The 27708-nt window shown below is 33.9% G+C and overlaps 1 protein-coding gene across 2 annotated transcripts in view; it reads left to right on the plus strand.

Annotated features, from left to right (window-relative positions):
• Positions 1 to 27708, plus strand: part of DPYD (dihydropyrimidine dehydrogenase) — a 691841-nt gene that overhangs the window by 528660 nt on the left and 135473 nt on the right. For both annotated transcript variants that reach the window (XM_036235253.1, XM_036235254.1), the window contains one exon: positions 24979 to 25121. In XM_036235253.1, coding sequence (XP_036091146.1) covers positions 24979 to 25121 — 143 coding nt within the window. The remainder of the gene's footprint in view (positions 1 to 24978; positions 25122 to 27708) is intronic.

A 27708-nucleotide genomic window follows, 5' to 3' on the forward strand; every position in this document is an offset into this window, starting at 1 on the left:
GGGAGCACGGCGTAGGAAATGCAGTTAACATTAATACATGGGCTAGGTGGAGGGTCAGGGCAGAGAGGGAGCAATTGGGAGGATCATTTTATGAACTATATAGACGTCTAACCAATGTACTGTATACTTGAAACTAAATAAATATATATGTGTGTGTATGTGTGTGTGTGTGTGTGTGTGTGTATAAAACTCCATTTAGGTCAGGGATCTAATTTTTATATGTATTTGACAAAAAAAAATGAAGTTTTACTTTGGAAAATAAACATTATCATGTTTTCTGCCAAATCACACATTCAATAGAGTATATATATCCACATAGCTATTTCGCAAACTGCTTAAACCCTTTAACTTCAGGGTAATTGCAAGATGTATCACAAACATTCTTACTTCAAATCCATACTTTTGCAATAAATTTAAATGCTCTCAAAGACACTATTAGTGATTATCTAAATAGGGTACTCTTCAGATTAAATGACCTATTGCCACCACATCTATCCAGAATATTTTTACGTAGTTCTTGAATATATTTTCGTATCTTATGTCAGTACAAATACTTTCATATACATTTCATTACCAAAAAGAGAAATTTAAAAAAATAAATATTTGAAAACTGATGTAACTAGTTATAAAACCATAATTATATAAGAGAGTGTTCTTTTATAACAAGAAGTCTTTATATCTGTCACCCAGCGTTTCAATGCCTCTAGTACTTATTAGCTGACTATTTCTATTATTTCCATTCCACAAGCATCTGCCATTCTTGAAACTGATTGATGTTTAGGAATAAAGCACATTTATTACATGTTGCCAACTTCAGAGGAGAAATCTTATAACCTACAGTGCTTTTTGAAAAGTGATGATACCTTATATTTCTGGAACTAATCACTGCTAAAGAAAGGATAAAAACATAATATTTTTTTTCCTGTGAAGACCTTTCATTGCATTATATGCCATTCAACTATAAAATGATTATAGTGTTTTGTCTGCCAAGAATGACAGTGGTGAAAAGTAACTTTATATATATGTAGAGCTATGTGTACATACCTATGTATGCCATTGTCTATATCATTTCCCTCTTTTAGTCTGACTAACCTACCTTGAACAGATACGAAGGGAGGATAGGAACAGAAAACAAGCATTAAAACTCATTGAGTTTTAATGGGGGCAGAAATTAATGATGTTAATATAATCATTTTATTATTTCACTACTTTATCCCTATTATTGTTGTACTGTCTTTAATCACCATTCTCTGAAGTTCTTACCTTTATTACACCACCTCGACTTTTTACACTGACTAGTCTCAGTTATGCCCCCTGATCTTATCTATTGACCTTAAGTTACTGCCCCACCTTGGTTGAATACTTTGGTCCTTGGTTCATGGTCTTCCTGTTGCTCCAAATTCTGTCATCATTAGTAAGATATAATAATTATAAAAGTACATAAAGTTCTAGTTAACATATAGTAAGCATACTAAATTTTAACTTTTATCATCATCCTCATTAAGAACTTTATGTCATGTTATTCTATATCCATCAATTCCTAAAACTATTTTTTAAATGATGTAATAACTAATATTTGTGTACCACTTTTACTTTTCAAAGCATTTTCAGAATCTCACTTGATTATTTTCTTGTTGTTCATGGGATCAGATGTAATAAGTATACTTTATGATATGTTTCTCTTCATCCAACTACACAGTAGCAATGATGAATATAAATTGTTGACTTTTTTAATCTTTTACTCTTTACCCTATGCTATACTCTAAATGCCCGTGAATTTTTTGTAACTACTAATTTGTACTTCTTCATCCCTTCACCTTTTTCACCCAGCCCCAGAATCATTTGATTCTTACAACAAACTTATAAGATAGGTGTTGTTAGCTTTATTTTTAGATCGATTAAGATACAGCTCATGGTTGCTATTAAGAAAGGAAAACAGAAATTTATACCAAGGTTTTGTAACCTTGGTATACATGGTTTTTTCAGCTGGACAACATTTTAGCAAATGCTTTCTGTTAGTCAACCCTGTCACAATCTCTTTTAGCTCTAGGCTACTATATATGAATAAGGTATTTACAGAATCCCAATTATGTTATACACTATGCAAGGCAAATCAAAATATAAATAATGGGCTATATTCCATATTCTTAAGTAGCTCAGCTGTTTTACATCTAGATAACCTCAGGTACTTACCCAAATCCAAATTTATCATCCTCTACAAACCTTAAAAATTATTATGGTTAATGACATTAACCTCTGAGTCTTCTTGATGGCTCCCACCCTCTTAGTCTTCACATCTAATTAATTACAAAGTTCTATATATTCCATCTCTGAATGTGACGAGACTCTCTCACCTCATTTTCTATCTCAGTAGTCTTGATTTAGTACAATCCCTTGTACTGAAAGACTTAATTTTTAAATGATGTTTTAATAATTGCTTCAGTTTCACCTTCATCTCCTTCTTATTCTAATGTAGTACCGCTACCATGTATAAAGTCTAAATTGCCATCTGATTTTGTGATGATTCTGCTCAAAATTCTCAGAGCCTCTCCCAGTCCTGTAAGAAAAAGTGCAAAATGCTGAGTGTGGACAATGGGACCCTTCACAAACTGGCCCCATTGTATCTCTCGCTGCCTGAGTTTGAATTCTCATGAAAGATAATTCTGTGACAAAAATTTGGATGAAGATAGTTTATTCGGGAGTTGATCTCAGGATGTTAATATGAGGGAGAAGGGAGCATAAAGCAAGAAGCAGTAGAAGCCAATTTAAGAGTGATTTTAAGATCATAATTATGAACTCCTGAGAAGTATAAAGAAACCAGAAGATCTTGAAGAATTGTCCACCCAAAGGGTGAGAAGCTGGAGCATTTATCCAGTGGCACCCATCAAACCCTGCTTGAGGATTGTCCTGGGGAACATTAACTCCCCTGCACTTTTGTGGGTATGGGTGCAATTTCACAGGCCCAGTGGCCTCTTGTTGTGTCTGCAGAGGCCCTGGGGCAAAAGTATAAATAAGCCTAGCAGAATGAAAGGTAGATCTCTGCCTTCTTGGGGTTAGAAAGAGCTGTCATGGAACTGTGCATAGCAGCTAGTTGAAATCAGAGGTGATTGAGGAGACGAGATGCGGGTCACAGAATACCTGCCACACTCTCCATCCAGACTTGTCCCCTTCTTGTTCCCCCTAATTCATCCTTTACTCCTTGTTACACGCCTTACATCCCAATTACTGCTAGATCTTAATCTTTTGGCTCATACAGTTTCCTCTACCTGTGATTCCCATCCCAGTCTTCTTTGCCTTCTAAAATGCCACTTATTTTTAAGACTTAGTTTATATTATCTTCAATGAAAAGTGACCCAACTAGACAAAGTACACTATACCTTCCTGTAAATTGTCATGATTATTTGCTCAGATTTTACTGGAGCAATTAGCATATATTAAAATAAAATATATCACCACCTACAAATATAATAGCTGCTTTATAGTTAGCATTTGATAAACCTGTTGATTTAATGGATGAAAATATTCGAATGCTTTAAATGTATGATTTAAATTTGTATAAACATTTGTTTTTAATTCAAATTCTGTTTTTCAATTGATGGTATGGAATTTTTTTTAAATTGAGGAGAAGCTGGGAAGATATAAGTTCCACTAGTAAACATCAACATTTGCTCTTAATAGTATTCCTTAAATATTTGCTTTCATTGATAAAAAGATAGATCTCATTTATCTAGTATATGTAGCATATGATAAATAATTATCAAAGTTATATTATTTGAAGTAATTTATATTCTAATAATAAGATATTGATGCCTGGTTGATCGAGATATAGGTAAATGTTGTTCTTGCCTCCTCTCACAACCACATTAAAATTACAACTAAACTATAGAATAGCCATCATTGAGAGTCACTTGAAATCTAGCTGAACAGAAGTTTTATAACTGGGGACAGAAGAGGCCACTTTTGGGACTGGTAGGAGAGGTGGAGACATGAAACAGGCTGGTCCCACTCCTGCATGTGGTGGTTGAGGATCAGGAAAAATATCTCGGCTGCAGCGGCTCCCCCAGAGTAGGAGTCCTGGCCCCACACAAGGATCATCATCCCAGGGTGCCAGTGGCAGGAAGAGAAGTCCTCACAACTTCTGGCTGTGAAAACCAGTGAAGGTTGTGGCTGCGTGAGACGGAGGGCTGTGGGATTCCCAGGCATTCCTCTTAAAAGGCCCACATATGGACTTAGTGACAGAATCACTTACTCTGACCTTCAGAACTGAGGCAGCAGCTCAAAAGGCTCCAGGGACATATGGGGAGGGACTGAATGGTCTGGGTTCAGAGTAAGGGTTGAAGGGACAGCTTTCTCCAGACAGAAGTGCTGGCAGAGGGTATTGTTCCTTTGTTGAGCTTTCCCTTGCCTGGCTTGCAGACACAGGTGGTAACCATATCTAAGTCTAGTGATATAGCTAACACAGGTCTTCCCACCCTGGTGAGTCCCAGAGACCAAAGTGGCCTGACTAAGCCACTTTCAGTGGATTTTCAATACAAATGCCCTCTCTTGGTTCATGCTGTGGACTTTCTTAAAATCTCTCAAAGGTTCGCAAAACCTAAACAAATAGCATCTGGCCTTGATATGCCCAGTACTTCTCTTGAGCAACCCCAAGCACAGCATGAGTAGCAGCTGGCCTCAGTTTGTGGCTTAGCCTCTCAATGCACTTTTAAGTGGTGTGGGTGGTGGCTATCTGTAGATTGCTTGGTGGCTTATGCCAGATGGCCTCAAGCAGAGCACAAGTTGCAGCTGCATTTGGCCTTTGGCAGGGCCCCTCCCAGGAGGCCCTGGTCTGCACAGCCAATGACCAGCTTTGGTCTACGCCAGAATATCCCCTAGGGTCACATCTGAGGACAACACACCCAAAGGGCAGACAGGGAAGGCATTATAGTCCTTCTTAAGCGAATCTTGCTCTGTAAGGTCACCCTTGCACAACAGCTCCTCCATTGGTCATGGCCAGTCCTCATGACCAATCAGCCTAAGGGGCAATACCTCTCACTGATGAGCAAACAGCAACCAAGGCTCAACTACAACAGGAGGGCACACAAAACCCATACAAGGGACATACCTGGAACACTAGGCTCAGATGGCCAGGGAAGACTGTGCCAATGGGCCCCACAGCACACCTAGTACATAAGACACAGACCAAAAAGTAAAAGGATGAAAAAAATGTTGCATGAAATGGAAGCAAACAAACAAACAAAAAAAGCCTGGGATGCCAATAGTTATATAAGGCAAAATAGAATTTAAAACAAAGGCTATGATACAAGGGACACAGTAATTCCACTTCTGGGTATTTATTTGAAGAAACCCAAAAGACTACTATGAAGGGACATGTAAATCCATATGTGCATTGCAGCATTATTTACAATAACCAAGATATGGTGACCACTTGAGTATCCATCAATAGATAAATGGATAAAGAAGAGGTGGTATATGTGTGTGTGTGTGTGTATGTGTGTGTGTGTATATATATATATATATATATATATATATATATATATAATGGAATATTACTTAGCCATAAAAAAGAATGAAACCTTGCCATCTGCAACAACATGGATGGACCTAGAGAGTATTGTGCTAAGTGGAGTAACTCAGAGAAAACAAATCCCATATGTGAACAGGATAAACAAACAATAGAAACAAGCTCATATTTACAGAGAGCATTTTGATGGTTGTCAGATTGAGGGGTGCGAGGATGGGTGAAGTAGTGAGGAGATTAAGAGGTACAAATTTGAGATATGTAACACAGGGAATATAGTCAGTAGTATTGTAATAACTACGTATGGTGTCAGGTGGGTCCTGGATTTATCAGGATGATCATTTCATGAGTTATATAAATGTCTAATTACTGTGTTGTGCACCTAAAATTAATATAATATTTTTATGTCAACTATAATTGAAAAAATATAAAAGTTAATTTAAAAATATTTTTAAAAAACAGAAAAACAAGATATCAAATTTAAAGTTGTATAAATATACGAGTATATATTTTATTATTAGTCGACCTGCTGTTTGAAAAAAATCTTATCCCTCTTTTTTGTTCTATATGTTTCATAATTTTGCTACGCTTTAGATTAACCCCTTGAAATGTTAAATATTCCTACAAGGCACTATCTCAGAATTTTTCTTTGCATTATGGTATGTTCAAAGTAGGTTATTTATATGTCAAAATGCCCTAAGTCCTGTGATTTCTTTTTTTACCAATTTTTGGCCTTGAAACTACCGAAGGTATTGTTATGGACAGAATGTTTGTTAACTCTTGAAATTCATATGTGAGATTCCAGCCCCCAGTGATCCTATGAGGAGGTGGGACCTTTGGGGGATGATGAGGTTATGAGGGCGGAGCCCGGGTGAATGGAGTTAGTGACCTCGTAAAAGAGACACCAGAGAGACCTTCAAAATGTAAAGTCTACCACTATCGGGTTCACTTGAAAATGGAAACATTTATCAGCATTTTTATCAAATGTTAGAGGGATATACTGGAGAGAAATGATTCGGTCTCTATCAGACATTCTCATTTTGACTGGAGACGTTCAAACACTTGTAGGACAATAAAATCTTAAAATAGGCAAAACTGAAAAAATGCATAATCAACTGTCATCAGTTATCAGTCAACACCAATTTCACATAGAAACATTATTAATTCTTTTTATTTCGACATTGCGTTTACAAAGGAGAGAAATTTTTACCCATTTAGGCTGCCCTTCCTGAAAATTCAGTGATGAACTTGACAGCTTCTCAAGCTTAAGTAACTTCTAGACCACAAGACATAATCATCTGACATTGTTTCTAAAAGACAGCAACGTAGCATAGGGATGAAGTATCGGGACTCTGCAGCTAAGTGCTCAGGGGAGAATCCTGGTGTCCTACGTCATAGTTTCCCTTAGATAGACTACTCAGCCACCTCGTACCTCAATTTTATCTCTGAAAAAAGAAAAGGCAGAAATATGAGTACCTCCTCTCTAAATTGTCATGAGGCCTAAATTAGTTACTATTTGTATGGTATTTAGAACAGATCTTGGCACTTTTATTAAAAGTGCTATATAACCATATGCACTTAATATGCTTAAGAAACTACCTTTATTCTTAAACGTTTTGTTTCCTGAAGAGTTTGGGTCATATCAGGCTCTTCTAATAAGAGGAGACATGAAATAAAACACATGTTTTCTTTGTAGAAATACCCCCAAACAGTACATTGCCCATGCAATTTGATACTCGGGTATGCCCTGAAGTCTCTCAATTGGTTAAGGGAAACGTGACGTGCAAATTAAGCCAAATGTAGGTGGCATCGATAAAGAACTTATCACGTCCATATAGCTTTTACCAGATGTGAAGCATCAACTCTCCAGAATCATGCTTTCTGATCCAGCCTCCCCAAACCAAGTGTCCTAGCACCGAAACTTTTCTTTTAGCCTCTATGTCTTGGCCTGTTGACATACTCATAGCAAATGAAATCTTTCTCTTTTGTCTGAGTGAATCTTCTGAAGTAGAAAGTGTTGAAATAAATGGCTTATGACATGTATAGTGTTGAAATAAACGTTTATTTTAACACTTCATAAGTCATGAGCCATTTATTTTAACACTTTTCACTTGAAGTGTTTAAATAATAGGTTTTATACAGGGATGTGTCATCCACTCTGTTTAATGTAAAAGTGAATATGTAAATATATCCATCTATCTAATCTGGATTTTACACCCTTTGACTGCCAAAAAGCCTGGTTGCCATAGTTTCTGAAGTAACCCGAAATTAAATTTTCTGTTCCTTCTTTCTCAGTTGATAGGTAATTCAGTGATACATAAGGTGATTGGACATCACTTCATTAATGGAAAAATGTTTAAATACTTTTTTTCCAGAAACCTGTATAAGTGTCAGCAAAGACTAAAGTTGACAGTGAAATGATTTTATAACAAGAACAGCTTTTACTAGAAAATTTCAGGATTTTTCCTTTTGCTTTTAGGACTAATAGCAACTTGTTTGCAGGGTTATTTTTGAGTTCTCTTACAAATATATAACCTAGTATAGTATATAGTACTTAGAACCCTATTTGTATGAATACAAGAACTACATAAAAATATTAGCTTTTTGAAGGAAGGTAATGTGGAAAGCAGCACTGATTTGAGAGTCAACAGATTGGTGTAGATTCTAAAGTCTTCCAGTTACTATTACAAGAGCAGAATATTTAACCACTTTAAGCATCAAAAGTAATAGCTCCTGGGATTTTATGAGATCTAAACGAAATAACATACATAAAAGCCTTAACAGAGTGCTTTGCACGTATTAGGTTGTTCAACAAAAGATAGCTATTATTAGTGGCAATTAATAAAAACAACTATAAATCCTTTGTTTAAAAAAAGCTAGTTCCAATATTCACAAATTTATGACTTTGTTTTTGCCAAATAATATAGACAAACTGATATTTTTTTACAAAAGTGGGGTAATCCAAGTGTTGTGTGAGGGATTTAAAAAATAAATAAGCCTTTTGTTTTGGAATAACTGAATTTACAGAAAAGTGGAAAAGATAGTACATAGAGTTTCCATATACCCCTCACCCAATTTATTCTATTTTTAATTATAAGGAGTGTTTTAGTTTAAGAATTTACCAGTGTGCTATCTTGTGGTAGGAAGTATTTGTGCCAAAGCCTTTATTGTCTAGGCTAATAGTGTGAAATGAAGGGAACAAAAACACTATGAGAGAATCAGGGGAGAAGCCAAAAGAAGGGCTATGGACTAAAGAGAGAAATTTGGAAAAATCTTAGTTCTCATGGAGATGTCATTTTCCTGTGTATGAAACATCTCCCTAACAAATCAAAATCTGTTGAAAGAGTTAATTAAGACATGAAAAGGGCAAACGTTTGCTTTTGTTTTCAGGTACTAAGAAATCTTTTAAGGAATAATTAAAATCTGAGTAGTAAGATTGCTCCAGAAAGAATACAAACACTGGCATTCATTTTCCATTTGACATTTTCCAATGCCTATAAATGCTATTGATTTCAAATTCTAAATTATTTCACTTCTGAACATGCCTTGTAGAATTATTACAATGCTGTTTGTATGGGCTTGTAATTATTGATTGTGACATTATACTCTCCATAAATGTGCCATTGTGAATAATTAAACTTGTTAGCATTTTGTTTGCCTACAGTCTTCAGAGTGCTGGCCCTTTTTGGCAATTACAGATATGTTTCCCTAGTTCATTTTTTGCTAGAAATGGGACATATATCATTTTTCCTTGAAAGTCTTTAATGCTTTCCCATTTTCAAACTTCAGATCTCAAGTGCCACCCTATAACAACTTGGCATTTAGTAAGCAAGAACTCTGGGAATCTTATGTTTTATATTCTGGAATTTATAAGTAAACGATCTAGAACGCCAACAGGAGAACTTTTGCAAGCCACTTACTGCATGAGAGCATGCCATTTCTCATACCTTCATTCTTATTACTAGGGTAAAACAAACATTAGTGTTGGAAAAAAGATGTACATTGTGACCGCTGGCCCTATTTGTATTCACTGCAGATATACTTGAAAAGATCCGAAAGATTAGTATGCTCTAGTATGATTTCTTTCAGCTTTTACACAATTAAAAAGAGTCTCTGAGCGCTGTTGAGAAAATAATATATAGCAGTTTGGACAAAGGTTACCAAAAAGCCTCTCCCCTTGAGACGTGGAAAACCATGTTCTAGCTATGCTTCTTTAAGTGGTTTTAGCACATCCGTGATACTCAATGCCCAATTCTGAATGGCCCAATGCTATTTGGACTCATTATGCACAATTTAAGTATTTGGATGATGAAACACTTATGGCAACAATATAAAGGGAATGAGCATCTATGAATGAGGAAAAACATATGCATGACATTTCTGCTTAGATATGTGCGTTAGATACTGACTATATATTTTTTTCTACCAAGTTGGTCCCCATAATAGACTGTCTCTCCTTTTCATGCATGCAAAAGTTAGCTAAATGCCATTTGGCAAGAAGTTGAATCATCTGGAGTTGCACACTTGCGAATTCAGCCTAAATATCTGTGCCAGTCAACAAAGTAATGACCTTAATTTGACAGGAGCCTGAAATTTCATCAGAAAACATAAAAGATTGGAAAAGTAGCAAATAAAGAGAAGCTATTTCATTGCAAACTCATCATAGACTTGACATGAGCCATAAGCGAAATATTCTTTAAAGATTCAACTGGGAAGATAAGTTTATGATGACAAGATTTTAATAGGAACAACACCCTGGAGTGCTTGCTCTCTTGTTTTGGAAAGGTAAAGATATACTCGAATAGCGATTTGGGCATAAAGTGCAGAAACAGAAACTCCCATTATATGTTAACAACATTTGTGATCAGTTGATGACATTTTTGAAATTTGGCTCTGGGGTCTCACTTAGTCCAACAGTCAGCGAAGGGCCAGAGTGCCTCTGAGCTTTCTGGAGCTGAGCCTGTCCAGAATGGTGCTCCGCACGCCTAGCTAATCCAGGGTTTGTGATTCAGACCTACGGTCCAGCCTTAATATCTTTATATTTGCATCGTTCTTGTACTCTACGTGTCCTTTTCTTAACAACCAGTGATTTATCACCGATAGTGTGTATATATTGTATATGCATGTATGTGTACATACTTATTTGTTATATACCTGCTTCTTTAAAAGCATTGCTTTTAAGAAAATTTCATGGAGATTATAAACATTGAAGAGACCAACAACACCATAAAAAGCTCTCCCAGTGGGTCGTCTAGTTCTCCACATTTATCTTTAATGATGTACTACAGATGATGGTCTTTCATCCCATTTACCTTTAAAATATAAGATTCAGTGTCTCACAGATTTTGTTTCTATCCACAAATGGGAAGATGCTCTCATATTTTATAGATGAAGCCTTTGAATGATCTGACCATCAAAAGATATCTTGCAAGTAGATACAAATGGGAGAGGCTAACTTTTGAGATAGACTTTTTTGGTACTTCTTAAATGTAATTACATATTTTTAATTTTTTGAATGAAGTATATTTTATATATAATACGATGCACAGATATTAAGTTTCAGTTAAATTAACTTTGAAAATTGTATATATCTGTAGTAAGTACAATCAGAAACAGAATAGATAACATTTTCTTCACACCAGAAAATTCCTTTGTATGGCTTGCAGTCAATTCCCCTATTCCTAGCTGAGACTTATACCACCATAGATTATTTTTGACTGTTCTTAAACTTGATATAAATGAAATAACATTCTCTCTCTCTCTTTTCTACACCCCTACCTGTGTGTATGTGTGTCTGTGTGTGTGCCATTGGGCTTTGATTATCAACATAATTTTTTATATCCATCTATGTTGTTACAGATATCAGTATGTGAGTCCTTTTTATTGCTGACAGTTTTCATTAAATTAATTGACAACAACTTGTTTATCTATCTCTCATTGATGAACATATGGGTGGTTTCCAGTTTGGGGTTATTATAAACAAGGCTGCTATGAACATTCTTGTATAGGATGAAACTCTGGAAATGAAACTGCTGAATCATAGGATAGATGTATGTTGAATTTATAAAGAAATTTTCAAACAATTATCCCTAGTGATTTTATCATTTTTATACTCCTACCAGGAATGTATGAGAGTTCTAGTTGTTCCATGTCTTTGTCAACATTTTGTGTTATCAGTCTTCTGGTTTTTAACTATTTTCTAATGGATGTGAAATGGTGTCCCACGGTGGTTTTGATTTGTATTTTCCTGATATGGAGCACCTTTTCATGTATTAATTCCCTGTTTGTACATCTTCTTTGAAATGTCTGCTCAAGTTTTGTCCATTTTAATTGAGTTACTTATATTGTAATTGTTTTATAGGAGTTATTTATATATTTTAGATATGAGTTCTTTTTCCTAGACTTTGGCTTCTCTCTTTATTTTTTGATAAAGTCCAGATCATATTTTTTAAATGTAATTATTGCTTTTAATGTCCTTTCCAAGAAATCTATGTCTACTCAAGGCTACAAAGATATTTTTGGATGCTTTTTCCTTAGGAAATTTATAATTTCAGATTTTATATTTAGATCTTCAATATATCTTGAATCCTTATAAATGGTTTTTTGTATGAAGGGAGATATCAGTGAACATTGTTTGTTTGTTTGTTTCTTCTAACCAATTGGAGCACCCTTTGTTAAAATGATTTTTATTTCCCCCACTCAACTGATTTAGTAACTTGGTCAAAATCAATTGACCTTTTATATGAGGACTATTTGTGGACTCCATCCTGTTCTATGTTCTTATACTATTGTCTTAATACTGTAGATTTATAGCCAGTCCTGAAGCAAAATAGTGTTCTTGAATTCTGTTTTCTTTATCATGATCATTTTGATTATTACAGATTGTTCATATTTCCATATAAATTTTAGAATTAGGTTATCATTTTCTTCAAAGCAAGCTTACTGGAATTTTGATTTGGGTTTTGTTGAATCTATAGATCACTTTGGAGAGATTTAACATCTTGACAGTACTGAATCTTCAGGCTATGAATGTAATATGAATGTAACATAGCTCTTCTTTTCCTAGATCTCTTTGATTTTCCTCAGGAATATTTTGTAGTTTTCAATGTAGAGATCTTGCATATCTTTCACAAATTTATTCCTGTATCTTGCTTTTTTGTACTATTGTAAATGTTATTTTGAATTTCAATTTCCAATTTCTTATTGCCAGTATTAGAAAAGGGCAGAGAATATAGTATATAGAAAGCGTATAAAGTGTATAGAGATAATGTTTTACCATTAAGCATGATGTTAGCTATTGGTTTTTTATTAGACGCCCTTTGTCAGAAAGAGGAGATTCAGCTATATTTTTCCTATTTGCTGAGCCTTTTCATCATGAACGGATTTTAAATTTTCTTAAATACACTTTCTGCACTCCTTTGAGATACTAACAGTTTTTTCCTTTTTATTCTTTTCTTTTATGTTAATATGGTGACTTACATTAATTGATTTCCAAATGTTATGCCAGCCTCACATTCCTCAGATAAACTCCATTTGATCACAATGCTTTACTCTGCCTTATATATTGCTTAATATTGTCTTCTTATATTTTATCAAAGATATTTGAGTCTGTGTTAATGAAGGATATTGGCCTATAATTTTATTTTCTCTTGGTATATTTGTCAGGTCTGGTCTCAGGATTATTCTGGCCTCATTACATGAGTTGGGATTTACTCCTTCTATCTTCAAAAGTTTGTATAAAATTGGTATTATTTCTTTTTTGAATGTGATAGAATTTACCAGCGAAGCCATCTGGTCCTGCAATTTCCTTGGTAAAAATATATTTTTTTTTGTTGCTACTGTTATGAATTTAATTTCTGTGATAGTTATGGGGCTACTTTTTATTTTGATTTTCTGTTTTTTGTTGTCAGTTTTGGCAAATTGTGTTTTGCTTGTCCATCTCATTTCAGTTGTTAAATTTATTGCATGAAGTTGTTCATATTGTTCCCTTGTTATATTTTCATTGTTTTCAGAATCTGTGATGATGGTACTGCTTATGAAGCACTTACTATGTGCTTGTCACTGCTTTATTTACATAGATTATTTTATTCGATTTGATCTGGTTCTATTTAGAAGTTGTTTGTTTGTTTTTAACCATTCCATGATTATCCATATAACTACTAATTTCTAACCACCCATTCACCTGAGAAGTGTCCTCCTAGCTTATAGTTCAAAACCCTAAAATGTCAGGGTTCCCAGGGGCCATACAGATATGCACAGTTGGTACTAGATGAGGAATCGTGGCCTGTAGTACCCTCTAGCATGGTAGATGAGAGGTTGCCAGATTGACACATATCTCCACGATCTAGGTAGTGTTAGATTTCCTTGCAGTATTTATGATGTTTGTTAAAAATATAAATGCATCTATGAAAATGAAAATTTACATTACTGGTAACAGTTATCTTCTATCAAATGAGCTCTCTACAATGTAAAAAAGGGAATCTTATTATTTTAATTGTAACCCTTGTCTCTTCTAACATAAAAATTCTATTTTTAAATCAGAGTAGAAAGATCCTCATGATCTATAAAAAGGCTATAGCCAGAGACATATACATTGAGTATATATTCTCTTTAGTTTCCCCTGAGAATGTTTTTTATTAACACCAAAATAAATTTGGACTTCCTTTATTTTATATTTTTTGTTCAGACACTGTCAAAATTCAAACCTGTTTATTCTTATGCCAGATCAATATTTTAAAAATTATTTTTAAAATAAAATATTGTATATAAATTGATGGTGTTAGCTAGAGGAGCGGGGGAAGGGCCGCCTCCCTTCCCACATGCCTTATATACCATTCCCAACCCGATAGGCTACTTTAGTTCAAATAAAATCATTTCATAAACACGATTGGTTCCTTACGATATCTGCAATTTTTGCTCACCTTGTCCCCATTCCCTGCCAGAGTTTGAAATATCCTAGTTCTCAACCCCAGGCCTACCTACCCATCTTTTAAGAGCCCTATTGAAGTCCTTCATCTCCCTCATAGCCTTCCCAGACCGCTTCAATTTTCCTGGATCATCCGGTCCTGTGAGTTTCAGCAGTTTTGCTGTCTGCCCCACACCGTCAGGATGTGGACATGCATTGCCCATATTTTCATCTTATCTACTCAGCCCCATTAGCTCGTTAAGAAGAGACACTTCTGCTGCCTTTTAACAGCTGACACAATGCTGGGTGTAAGGAATGATTTTGACTGAAAATAATTTCTCATGTTTCACCCTACTGAAATTTAGAAAGAAATTTTATTGTCAATTAATTAAGAGATCAATTACTAATCAGCAGAGTAAATATTAATCAATAGAGCCTCTCCTTTCCAAAGTGCCTCATAAGTGTACAGAAAACATTTGTTCTCAGAGGATTCAGAGACAGTCCAGCCAAAGATGTCCTTCTCCACTTCTCTATCTCTGAGAGTCGTCCAGGCAAAAAAGAGAATGGAACCTCATCGTCTGCCGTGTATAGCCTGGGTTTCAGCACTCTAAGGAACGTGGTCTTATCACAGAGCACAGAGATTTACACATGTAATTCATTGTACGGTGACCAGAGAATGTATTCCTGAGAATGAAAAGAAAGGTTTCATAGCATGACCAGTGCTACCATGGACACCCAGACCATGGAACCACCCACGGAGTAAACAGAGTACACAATTTCAGCAAGAAAAGAAATCCTGAATTTCCAAAGAAAGAAGTAGTATGACTTTAGTGGATATGGGAACTCTTTTTGTTATTTTTTTTTTTATCTTCAGAAAAATACTCACATCTAATTTTCCTGGGTTCTCTAAAGGGAAAATGTAGCTAATTCATCAGCATTATCATAGCCATTATAATTTTCCCCTTCTCAAATCACCATTTTTGTTACACACAGACTGGTGAGATTTTTGCGTGGTATAATATTTGCCCTGAACATCCTTAAACAAAATCACATGAAAAATGTTTATATACCAAGTCCACTATGTCTGCCATTATTCAGAATTTCTTAGCTAAGGAAATATGACTATTTTCAAATACCCTCTATATTTATATTTATAGGTAAATTAATCGTATTTATAGGCTAAAAGCACTGCAAGAAGTGCTTATATGGAAGGAACTGAGGCATATAGTCATCTAGAAATGAAGAAAAACCCTCAAATTCAAACCCAGTAGTTATTTTATTGTTGTTAAAGCCTTATTTTACCAAACAAGCAGGTCTTTCTTACATGCATATACTACTTAACCTTTGAGCCGGAATTTCTTCATCTGTATTATGAGGATAATGCATATGTGACTTGTGAGGATATAAATAATGTTTGAGCAGAGCAACTGGTATTTAAGGCTCTCAAAATTATTTCATTTTAGCCATAAAATGGTATTGCCATTGGCTTTAATTTTAGTTCTGTTTTATCATGTGAAGACCAACAGCTTAAAAACTATGAAAGTCTGAAAGAATTTTATCACTGGCAATTCAAAAATACTGAGCCCTCATCAATAGATCTTAGTGGGATGGAGAGCTGAAAAGCAAAGAAGAAACTGAGAGTTAGAATTCCAGTTCATTTTAAATGCTAAACCCTAGCTGAGATCTAAAAACCATTTATAGTTTTCCTTGATAACTCTACTTTGAAGTTTTACCCCTTTTACTAAAAACATACTTAAATATTTAAAACTGATAGCAAGAAAAATCCCCTATTCATTTTCTTTGCATGAAGGTTGCTGAACAAATAATATAATGAGTGTATTTTATATATTCATAGACTCATATGATTTTCATTTAAAGCCTCCAGTTGCACAAATCGGTTTACAAAACTCTCCATTTTTGTTTCCAAAGAGGGTGCATGTATTTGAGCATCTACTATGAAAACTAAACCAAGTTGGAAATAGCAATAATGTACTTATTTCAATAATCCTTTTTCTTTGGGTTCTGCCTTTCCTCTGTGTAAACATGTATGCACACTGGATTTCTTCTGAAGCTAAATGTCCTCGCTGGCCATATTGAAGAATGTGCTTACTGTACTGTTTCATTAAACTACTGTGTTATCGGGTAATTGTTTAAACATAATGCCATAGCACTATCAAAAGGAAAGGTGAACTAATGGCATTTGCAAATGTCAGGGATTATCTTAACACTTTTATTATAGTTTATAAAAAAAACTAGGTTCAGGGCATTTCATGGCAATTATTTCTACAGAAATTGGTTATTTAAATAAATTGCTAATTATCTGAAGATGACAGTATTGAAAATGCTGCTAATGAGTTGTTTAATAATTGTAGCTTGTGGTGGCCACCTACAGGTTGAAAATAGAAAGAACATATAGGCTAATTATGCCTAGATATCACATATGAATTTCATACATTTTCCTTCTAGTAACAAGTTTAAAGACATTTATCTCTTCAAGTCATCCTTTGAGTCCTGGACTCTGTAGTTTCTAAGTTTTTCATAAATTGTGGTTTTGTTCCAAATCAAATTTTACTTTGCTTTCATAATTATCTTTGTTCTATAATTCCTGGTATAATTATTATAATATATCATCAAAGTGGGATACTTTTAGAAGGAAAAAGAGTATTACTTAAAATTACATTATGTAATTACAAATAAATACAGTTATAATAAACCGGGACTTTTTTGGAGCAAACTAGGTAATATGGTCTCTCTAGTTATAGCTATTTCTAACTATCATAGCTTGACTATAATTCCTAGCCAATAATTAATATAACACTAATAGTCTTGGTTTTATAATTATTATAACTAATAATTTTTATTAGTTATAAAAATTAACTCCTCTCTCTAACTTAATTTTACAAAGATTTAAAGTAGGAAAGAAGTATAGTATGAGGGTTAAGGGCATGGTATTGGGAGTCAGATTCAAACTGGACACACATTTTCTAACTGAGTGATCTTGGGGGTGAGATATTTATCTGCTGAGTCTAGTTTACACAGATCTCTAAATACTATAGTAATGTCTTTGGGACAATGTATGCAAAACCACTTAGCAATTAGAAAGCACTCAAAAGAGGAGCCTCTATATTGAATGGATTTAATGTTAAATTTTTATTTTAACTTTTACTTGATCTTTTCCTAAGTTAACTTTATTGCTGATAATTTACTGGGAAACCATAGAGCATATAAAATTGCTCATTAAACTACCATGGCAAAGTTCATAAAATTCTTGAATTTTATATTGGAAGAGATTATCTAATCCAGTATTTCCTAGGGGAGTACAGAAGTCTTTTCTGTTGCATCCTACCTGCAAAGTATCCATTTAGGTTCAAGGGTAGGGATGTCTCAACATAGCTATTTGTGTTGCTAAATTTACAACAAATTATAAAAATAACAATAATAAAACCAGTAATGTGTGCTTAATCACTGGTTCCTGTTATCTTTAGAGAAAAACATAGATGAAGACTTTCTTCATGGTTATCCTTTAAATATTTGAAGACAGCTACATGGATTACTTTTAACCATTTCTTACATACACCCAACCACACCCATATTCACACCCACCCATACACACACACACAAACACACACGTACATATCATTGTTTTAATTTAAAAATCAATTTTATTGCAGCAAAACAGCGGAATTAACTGTACATATAAACTATTTTATATATTATATATAAAGTTATAGGGAATAAAATTTATTTTGGCAGGTGATGTTAAACAAAAAAGTCGCATACATTAGTAACATAACTCAAAGTCCTTAATCTGATATAAGCATGGCATATAGTCTTACTTTCCTGTGTTCTGCTAAATCGCCATAATCTAAATTGCTTTATAATACTTATATGCTGAAATTTAACTTTACCGTGTTTGCTTATGTTCTAATTCCAAACAAAACTTTCTATAAGCTTCTTCTATTTCTAGGCCCAACTCATTACATGTGTGGGGTGGGGGTAGTGGGGGAAAGAGAGAGAGAGAGAGCAAGATATTATCCTATTCGCCCTATTTACCTTTTTCTGGATATATTTTAAGTTTATTATATTTCTTAAAATATCAAATAAAAACTGAATGTGCTCTTCTGAATGTACAGAGGGTAAAATCATTGCACGACCCATACATAAGTTTCACAGCACAGAATTTGATAATGCCTTTTCCTGTACTGTACTTTTTAGGAGCATTGTAAAAAAAAAAAAAGTCATTTTATATTGCAAAAGTGGATCATAAACACTTTCTTACCTAAAAGAATCAAACAATATGGAATTATAACTATCAAATTTGAAATTTCCTTTTCAACCTGTTCCCAAATATGATAACTATTAACAGTTTAAAACTCAACATTCTAAAAAAAAAAAAAAACAAAACAAAACACAAACTCAGCATTCTATGTATTTACATCCCACATACTAAACATAATCATACTTTTTTTTTAGCAGAAATGGAGCCACATCATATATATCGTCCTGCTACTTGTGATTAACACTTAACATTATATCCTAGAGATATTTTCATGTGTGTTTTAAGAATTTCCTAGGATATCGCATGTAGATGAACTACAATTAATTTAATAGCATAGCTGCTAGTGGTCATTTAAATTGTTTTCTCTCTTTTGTTATAAGAAGAAAAAAACAGTACTTCAAGAAACATCTTTGTACATGTAACATTGTGTCTATATATTAATGTAATAGATCTCTCGAAGTATAGTTTCTAGGTGCAAAGGCATATACATTTAGATATTGCAATTGTGTTACAGATCGAATAAAGATATACTCACAGAAATTGCACTTTTATAATCATAGACTCACACTGTAATTTTTAGAAGTGAAATGACATAGGAATTATAAGATCTCTAAATTTGATATCTAGGAGGTGAACACCCCTGAAGTGTCAGGTGTTTATTCCCACATGTTTATAGCTGAATGTTTATTTTTCTGATCAATTTTCTCTGATTTCGATAGTAATATTTGCCTAGATATGCTATGAACCAGGCATGGCGCCAAGTGCTTTCCACAAATTGTATCATCTAATACTCCCCAAATTGCTATGATATCGTTATTAATGTAACTGTTTCACAGATAGGGAGAACTAGTGTTTTAGGAAGTGAAGGAACTTGCTCAAAGTCACAATTGTGTGAAGTAACAAAGCTGAGGTTTACACCAAATTGGTTGGACTTTAGATTCTGTGCTCTTAGCATTAAGCTATAGGTAGTACTGATACCGGCTTCCTTAGTCAAAGACAAGATGAAGATGATCCTCTTTGTAATTTCTGCACTGCCATTTCTTAGTAACAGCTGAGAAGTTTGGACTTTCATGTCACAGAGACTTGGTGCTTGATCCCAGTCTATCTCTTTTCAACTGTGTGACATCGAACAAGTTTGAGCTTCCCTTTCTTCACATACAAACTAGAGATAACAGAATCCACCTTCACAGCCTCGTAACAGTTAAATTACCCAAGCCTAGGAAGCCCTGATCTCGAGGTGTCTGGCATTTGGAAGTCGCTCCTGGAAGGAGTACTCCCACTCTTTCTACTACTGGCAGCAGGAAAAAATCTTGAAGTATTCAACAGAAGCTAAAATATTTTCTTAAGAAAACGTTTGGCTTTTTAAATAAATCTAAAATAACAACATAAAATAATTGCTTTTCTTTCTCTCATTTCTCCTCTTTAGATTTCATATTTTTATATGTAACCCTATATGGATCCTTTTAGTACTTCGGTTTTTGGATGAATTATGCTAATTTTCTCAAAGGACTTTAATCCATGTGTAAAGATGTATTTTTAAATAGCTGTGTTTCACATATTTATCAGTATATTAGGTTCGTTAAATTTTCAGCTTGCTTTAGTAAAATATAAATTTTTTGGTGCTTGATTTATGTGTACTTTATGAAAATCAATCTCAACTCCTGAATCCTCGGAATTCTTGATTTGCTAATATTTTCTTTTTTCTGGGTAATGTTAAAACAATTAACAATTACACGGTCAAAGTTCAATTTCTAATGAATTCGTTAGTCACTTAATTCATTATATTTTAATTAATATAAGCAAATTAAAATTACATTTTCTTTTTGTATACACAGTGAGCACGAATTACAATGCAATTTCTGCTTTATTGCAAGCTAGAGCTATTATCAGGGAGTTTATTATGGACTTAACTCTAACAATTAATTGTGTAGCAATGGCTGTCCTAGGAGTCAAATGATTAGGAAAAAAAAAAATTAAACCCAATTATTCAAAATTCCAGTTATCCAAAATTACCATATGTTCCACACTATCTTGCCCATTAAAAATTTCTTTTTTCTTCAAGAATTTAGTCATGCAACGTAAAGCTCTGCCTCCTTTTCACTAATAAACTCGGGTTCTTATGTTGTCATTAAAATCCTTACATATTGATTTAGTGTATGGACCTTTTGATCCTCAAAAATACATTTTTAAAGATATTGATGTTTGCTTTTGAGATTTTTACATTTGGAGTCAGTTAATCTTGCCAGCACTATGACACTACTAAATGAAAGCTGTTAGAAGAGAAGAAAAATGAGAGGGAGATATGTGGTTCTCCTAAGGTATCAGAGGATAGAAAGTTCTACCATCATAAGCATCATGCTTTTGTCTCCAATTAAAAAAAAATGGTTTTATTAGATTTCTAAACCCATAGCAACAACACAAAAGGCACTATCAAAGTTAACTAAATAAAGGCTACCTCTGAAATCAATTGTCCTCATGGGTAGTACAGATTATAATAGTAAAGGCTTGTATAATTTTTATTATGCATAAACCCTTATTATATCAAGTCATTTAATCCTAAATCCTGTGAAGATGTTATTATAATTTTATTATTTTGTAGATGAAAAAACAGAGGTTAAGCAAAATTAAGAAATTTTCATAAAGTCACAGAGCTTGTCAGTAGTGGAATTAGAATTCCAGCCTAAGCAGCTGGTTTATATTGTCTGCCTGAATTGTAACTAGTTCATCCTCAAATTACCTTCTTTCTAGAATGCATATTAATAGTATTTATATGTATGCATATAGTATTTATATAGTATGATGTTTAAGTGAATATGAATTTTCCCTAATGGAAATCTGTACAAAATGAATAATTGGACTCATATTACTTACCTTGAAATAACCTCCTAAGATCTCTGGGGCTAATGTTTTGGGTACTTATCTTGGGTAACATTATGGATGGCGCACAACTAGCTAGCTGGGGTGGTTCTTTTAAGCTTTTCAGATTCAGATATAATTATCTTTATTTAAGATAGGTTCTTAATACATTTTTCTTGGATAGACAGATAGAATGATGGAAAAATAAGGCCTAAGTAAGGAACCTGATTAAGTTGTAATATATGAGTACTTACATATCAAAACATAATCCAATTGGTAATGGTAGTGTTTTTAAAATTGCATTGAACATGACATTTGACAGTTGATAGTATCATTTTCTTAAGAGAAAAATGTATCAAAATCAGATTGGTTAACTTTTAATTAAAAATCTCTGATGTACCAAAATGTTTTTTCTAGAATATACCAATCCAAAAGTGTTCTGTGAAGTTTATCAAAGATCTATGAATTCAACAGTGATTTTTATTTCATGACTATATGAGGCCTAGATTGAATAGATACCAAAAGCTGCAGTTCAGTCTAGTCCATCAGTGTTTCTTTCCACATGGGTCATTTTTGGTACAAATCAGAACTCTTGGCCAAAATGTTAGAACTCAGAGACCTACTTTACTTTCTGTTAATTTTTTTCAAAACTGTAGCTTGTTTCAAAATTTGGGGATTCAGAATGGCTTGATTTTCACTGGAGCATTCCACACAGTCGAAGCACAATGGCCTGATGCAACTGAACTTACCGCCAGGTTCCAGTGACCGCCCCATATAGAGGAGGGCTTAATTTAGATTGCGTGTTGCCTATTAATATATTTAAATTTATAGCATTTCAATTGTTTAATTTAAATCTGTCATTTTCTTAAAGATGAAGTCCACATTCAGTTCCTTGAGCCTCTCAAATTGGCTTCATCTTTCCTAGTCTTTGATCTAAAATCACTAGTGATAGTAGTAGTGACAGATTTAAAATCCTTTTCTTAATCACTGTGATTCTGGAAATCTTTATGCATTTTAATTAACATATGTACAACTCTATATGGTATTGATATATGTATCTTCTTTATGACCTATTATTTCTTCATTTCTGTTTTTTTAAAACTAAAAATAAATCTCTACAAATAATTTAGAAAGATTCTTTATAGACATTAATTTCCTTCCAGAAACCTTTCGTGGTGAATGAAAGTAATTTTTAAAATCTATTCTCCATAAAAGTTCTGAGAACAGATAGATTATACTTCATATTAAATCAACTGAGTTATAAAGAAAACTAATCAAATGGAATTTATAATAAGAATTAAAACTGAATTTACTATTACCTAGCAACAGAAGGATCAGTTTCTTCATTTTTAGATCACATTTCCTCAGAGAACATAATTACTCTTAATTTTTAAAAAGTGATACCTTTATTAGTTTGAAAGGTTTTCATGTTCATTAAGTGGATTGAAAAAGTTTTAGAAAAGGAAGAAAAACATAAAATAAAAAATGTCTTATCGATCTAATTGAATGTCTTCAAATGCCATCAAGGATTTGCCGTTTTTTTTAACACCTGCGTAATAATGTTGCCCTTTAAATGTAACTGGTTAAATTTTTAAAGCTGTGTTCTGGGATTTTGCTATTTGTTGCCCATTAATATCAATTGGAATAATCCCTGTGTAACACTTTGAAATTTTACCCTTTAGTGTTAATAATGATAGTCTTCTAATAGTGCAGTTAGAAATAAATTATTTATCTTCTTAGCTCGAATTTCTTTTACTCCCTAGGGCCCACTAAATAAGAAAAAAAAAAATCCCAATATTTTTTATTACTTCAAAGTAACATGCATGTAAAGAAGACATCAGTTTAGTTTATATTGAACATGGCAGTTATATTATGCAGAGATAGTTATATGTCTACATAAAAGGTTTATTTAAGTTACAGATTATCTAAAAAACATTTTAACTTTTATTCTTAGATTTCTTTTTAGTATAGCCAAGGATAACATGTGTTGTGTGTGTGTGTGTGTGTGTGTGTGTGTGTGTGTGTGTGTGTTCTTGCTAAGTGTTCTTCTGCCCACTATGTTAGCCTTCTTTATGGTTAAAACATATAGACTAAGAAGTCACTAATATATACTTTGAAATGGAATAGACTCTTGACATTCAGTTTCTAATTTTTCCTAATTTAATGCCTTGTAATGTCAGTTATGATTTTCTAAAGGGTCAGCTTTGAACAGTCTTGACTGAAAAACACTAATTTCTAGACAAAACTTTTTGGTTTAGAAGCAACGAGTAGATATTTCCACAAACATTTTTGAAGTTGAGTACAAAAGTATCTATTACACATAAATTCAATTTTATCTGAAATAAATATAAACAAGATACAGAGAAAACCACTGATTTTAAGGAAATTTCTTTGTGCTTCCCCAAAGGGAGCAAATCCAATAAGTACGTATTGAGAATGCTGGCGAGATGCTTGTGGTGGTAGTAGAAATGATAAAGCACTCATCACATAAGGCTGATTTTACCAGTTGCTTGCTTGTTTGTTTTTATGAAGCCCTGGTTAAAGGCAATGTCAAATTCTTGCACAAACATAACTATTTTTAGTTCAGAAAATGCCTTTAAAGGACCATTGACTTATGAGTCCACACCAGAAATGTCAAATTATATTCTTCTGGTATGAAAGCACTAATTTACTCTGGATGTGTTAATCCTTGAGTGTAGAAAGCAACTTTAGTACAGTATAACCTCAAAGTGGTCTGCCCATCCATGAAATTTTCATTATGATTAGAGAATACTATGTTGGTGATATCTGGCTGAATAAAGTATAAACTATTAAACACGATATCTCTAATTACTGAATTCTAGTTAATTCTAATTGGTTAACTTTGTAATGTATGAAAAAATTAGATTAGGCTCACTATGTTCCATCAAATTATAGAAAATATATGTAAAAAGCAATATGGAATTCGTAAGTTCATCAGCACCTTGCTTAATTTTAGAGTATTTGTATTCACAGAGCTGTATGTCTATTTATGCACTGTATGTTATTATTTTTCTTTCTCAAAGTCTGCTCTTTGTCATTTTTAAAACAGATGCTTGAATGTTTTATACAATCGTTTACACATTACTACATATAAGATTGTAATGCGCATGTATTTTATGGGAGATTTCTAGGGTTGCTATACCCACATGCATAGCATAACACTTCTGCATGTAATAGTAGCATCAAATTACTTAAAATCAGTACACATTTATTTACAAATGAACATACTTTGAAACATAGCAATGTTTATATATATAACATATGTTTCTTAAATAGAGATAAAGAAAATTAAATTTTGTCTAGTGTAGCATTTTCATTACATAATAGTGATTAGAAGGCAATATGCTCAAGTGGTCAATATGCTAACTAACCATCGATCATTCTCATTTTCTGTAGGCACAGCGATCAGACCTATTGCTTTGAGAGCTGTGACCTCCATTGCTCGTGCTTTGCCTGGATTTCCCATTTTGGCCACTGGTGGAATTGACTCAGCTGAAAGTGGTCTTCAGTTTCTCCACAGCGGAGCTTCAGTCCTCCAGGTAGTACTCATGCTTGTCTGTCCCTTCAAAAAGCTTCGTCTAACAAATACAGTGTAAATTATGTGACAAGTATATTCTTATAGAGTCTCTTGGGAAAGAGTGTGGCGAAATGGCAGCACTCATTAAGTTCCTATTCTGAATCAAGAAGAACCCTGAGATCCATTCCCTGTTCTAATTGAGGTCTTACAAACTCTCTTTTTTTTAATGTGTTCACTCACCTCTCTGATTAAAAAATAAATGAAATCAGGTACAAAAATTCATACTGTACTACTGGAAAAGAAGAAAAACAAATACATGAGGAAATTGGGTAAACGTAAAATCTTGATTGAAAAATTAAACAGAGTCAAAGTTAAGACCAGTACATAAAAGCTGTGCCATTGCTACAGAAGAGATCACAAATTTGACTCTGGTCTTCCTGACAGCAAGAAAATCACTGTCTTCATAGCTTTCAAAATACAAATTTAAATTAGTTCAGCTTTTTATGGTACAAAGGTAAGGGAAATTCTTCCATTGTCTCCATAAAGGGATACTTTGAGATGTAGTGCATTATACTCTTAATAAAACCCCTACCAAAAAAAAAAAAAAAAGAAAGAAAGAAAGAAAGAAAGAAAAAGAAAGAAAGAAAGAAAAAGAAAGAAAGAAAGAAAGAAAGAAAGAAAGAAAGAAAGAAAGAAAGAAAGAAATCTTTTTTTATTACTTACACTCTTTCTTTTTATAATGTTGCTTGCATAGGCCCAGTACAGTAGTTGGCACATTATAGCATAAGCATTTCTATGAGGGGCCAGGTATGTAGGTGTGAATGCTCTGACTTGACCCTGGGATAAAACTTTTTATATGATAGCTAGGCTTTGACCACTCAGGAAATCCTTCATTAATATGTCTTCTTACCACCTAGCACTGATGGTAATTAAGAAACAGAGAGTTTAGTATCATTTATATTCTCTGACAAGAAATTAAAGTGCAAATATTTTGTGTTGCCAATTTGCTAATCAGATTTAACATCCTCTTATAAAATACAATCTAACACAGAAATAACATGTATCACAATTCTAATGGAGGTTGACTTCTGCTTCCAAGAAAATAGAGTAGATGGACTTTTCTCTATGCTTCCCACTAAGTACAACTAGAAACTCTTATATATAAAACTAACATAAAGAAACTCTGAAAGGTGAAAAGAAGTCAATTTGTCTAGGGACCTCAGAACCCATGGAACAACACAGCAGTGAGTTTTCTGGGTTTTCTTTTTGCTCATCCCAATTAGAGTCAAGGAAGCCAGCAACCCAGAAACAGCTGGTGCAGACAAAGGAGCCTGCTCTCTGGCCAAAGAACCAGGAAAGAGGCAGCCTAGAAAGACAGAAACTATGATTAGACAATAACTGCTTTTCTCTAGACGAACACCGCAGATAAAAACTGTGACCCTGAATCCATCCGTACAGGGAAAGGATAAGTGAAGTCTTAGATTTTCGCCCTCATGAGGCTGTAACAAGGCGGGCAGTATCCTCATGTGGGAAACCTGGACTTTCATTGCCACCTGCCACTAATGAGGTTTCCCTTCTCCTCCTCTTTGTGGTTGTGTCAGAAAGGGTCTAATGGAAATTCAGGACTTTCATCACCACCCAGGTGTAACAAGGCCACTCTCCTTCCACACACCCTTCATGGTGTCAATGAAGCTGAGGGGAAGCAGTAAAAAGGCACTTCTGGCCCTCCCAGCTGGGAAGGTATCAGTGGAGGTCTGGTGAGGGGCTAGAACGCCCATCTTCTCCCAGCAGTAACTAGCAGGCATGCCCCTCAGGTGTTAAGGCGGGCCAGAGAGGGTGCCTGGCCAGTAACAAGGCAGCATCCTCCCCTTCTGCCTGCGTGGTGTCAAAGGAAGCCAACTAAAACAGACAATTTAAATAAGATCAGGAGCCTCTTAACATAATACCAAAAATGTTAAGATTTCAATTGAAAACCACTTACCATACCAAAACCCAGGAAGATCTCAAGCTGAATGATAAAATGCAATTAAGAGATGCCAAACACCAAGATTAAAAATATGTCAGAATTATTTGACAAAGATTTTAAAGCATCAATCATAAAATACTTTAACAAATGATTACAAACATGCTTAAAATAAATGAAAAAATTACTAAAATTAGTGGGGTGATCACATTGTAAAGTATAAAAATGTTAAATTACTATGTGTCACACCTGAAATTAATATAACTCATATGATATTATATACCAACTATACTTAAATAACAAAAGAAAAAAACAATGTCAACAAAAACGTAGAGGATATAAAGAACTAAATGGAAAATTCAAGACTGAAAATTACAATAACTAAAATGCAAAACTCAGTTAATGGGCTCAACAACTGAATGAAGAGAATGTAAGAAAGAATTAGTGAACTGGAAGATAGAGCAATAGAAATTAACCAATCTGAACAACAGAGAGAAAAATTTTAGTCTGAAAAAAATGAACAGCCTCAGGGAACTCCGAGACTATAACTAAAGCTCCAACATTCATGTCATCAGAGTGCCAGAGAAAAGGTCAAAGAAGGAGGGGATGAAAAAAAAATGATGTCCGAAAACTTCCCATTTTTTTT

This window comes from Rousettus aegyptiacus, unplaced genomic scaffold (assembly GCF_014176215.1).
Source record: "Rousettus aegyptiacus isolate mRouAeg1 unplaced genomic scaffold, mRouAeg1.p scaffold_m13_p_17, whole genome shotgun sequence".
Classification (NCBI taxonomy): domain Eukaryota; kingdom Metazoa; phylum Chordata; class Mammalia; order Chiroptera; family Pteropodidae; genus Rousettus; species Rousettus aegyptiacus.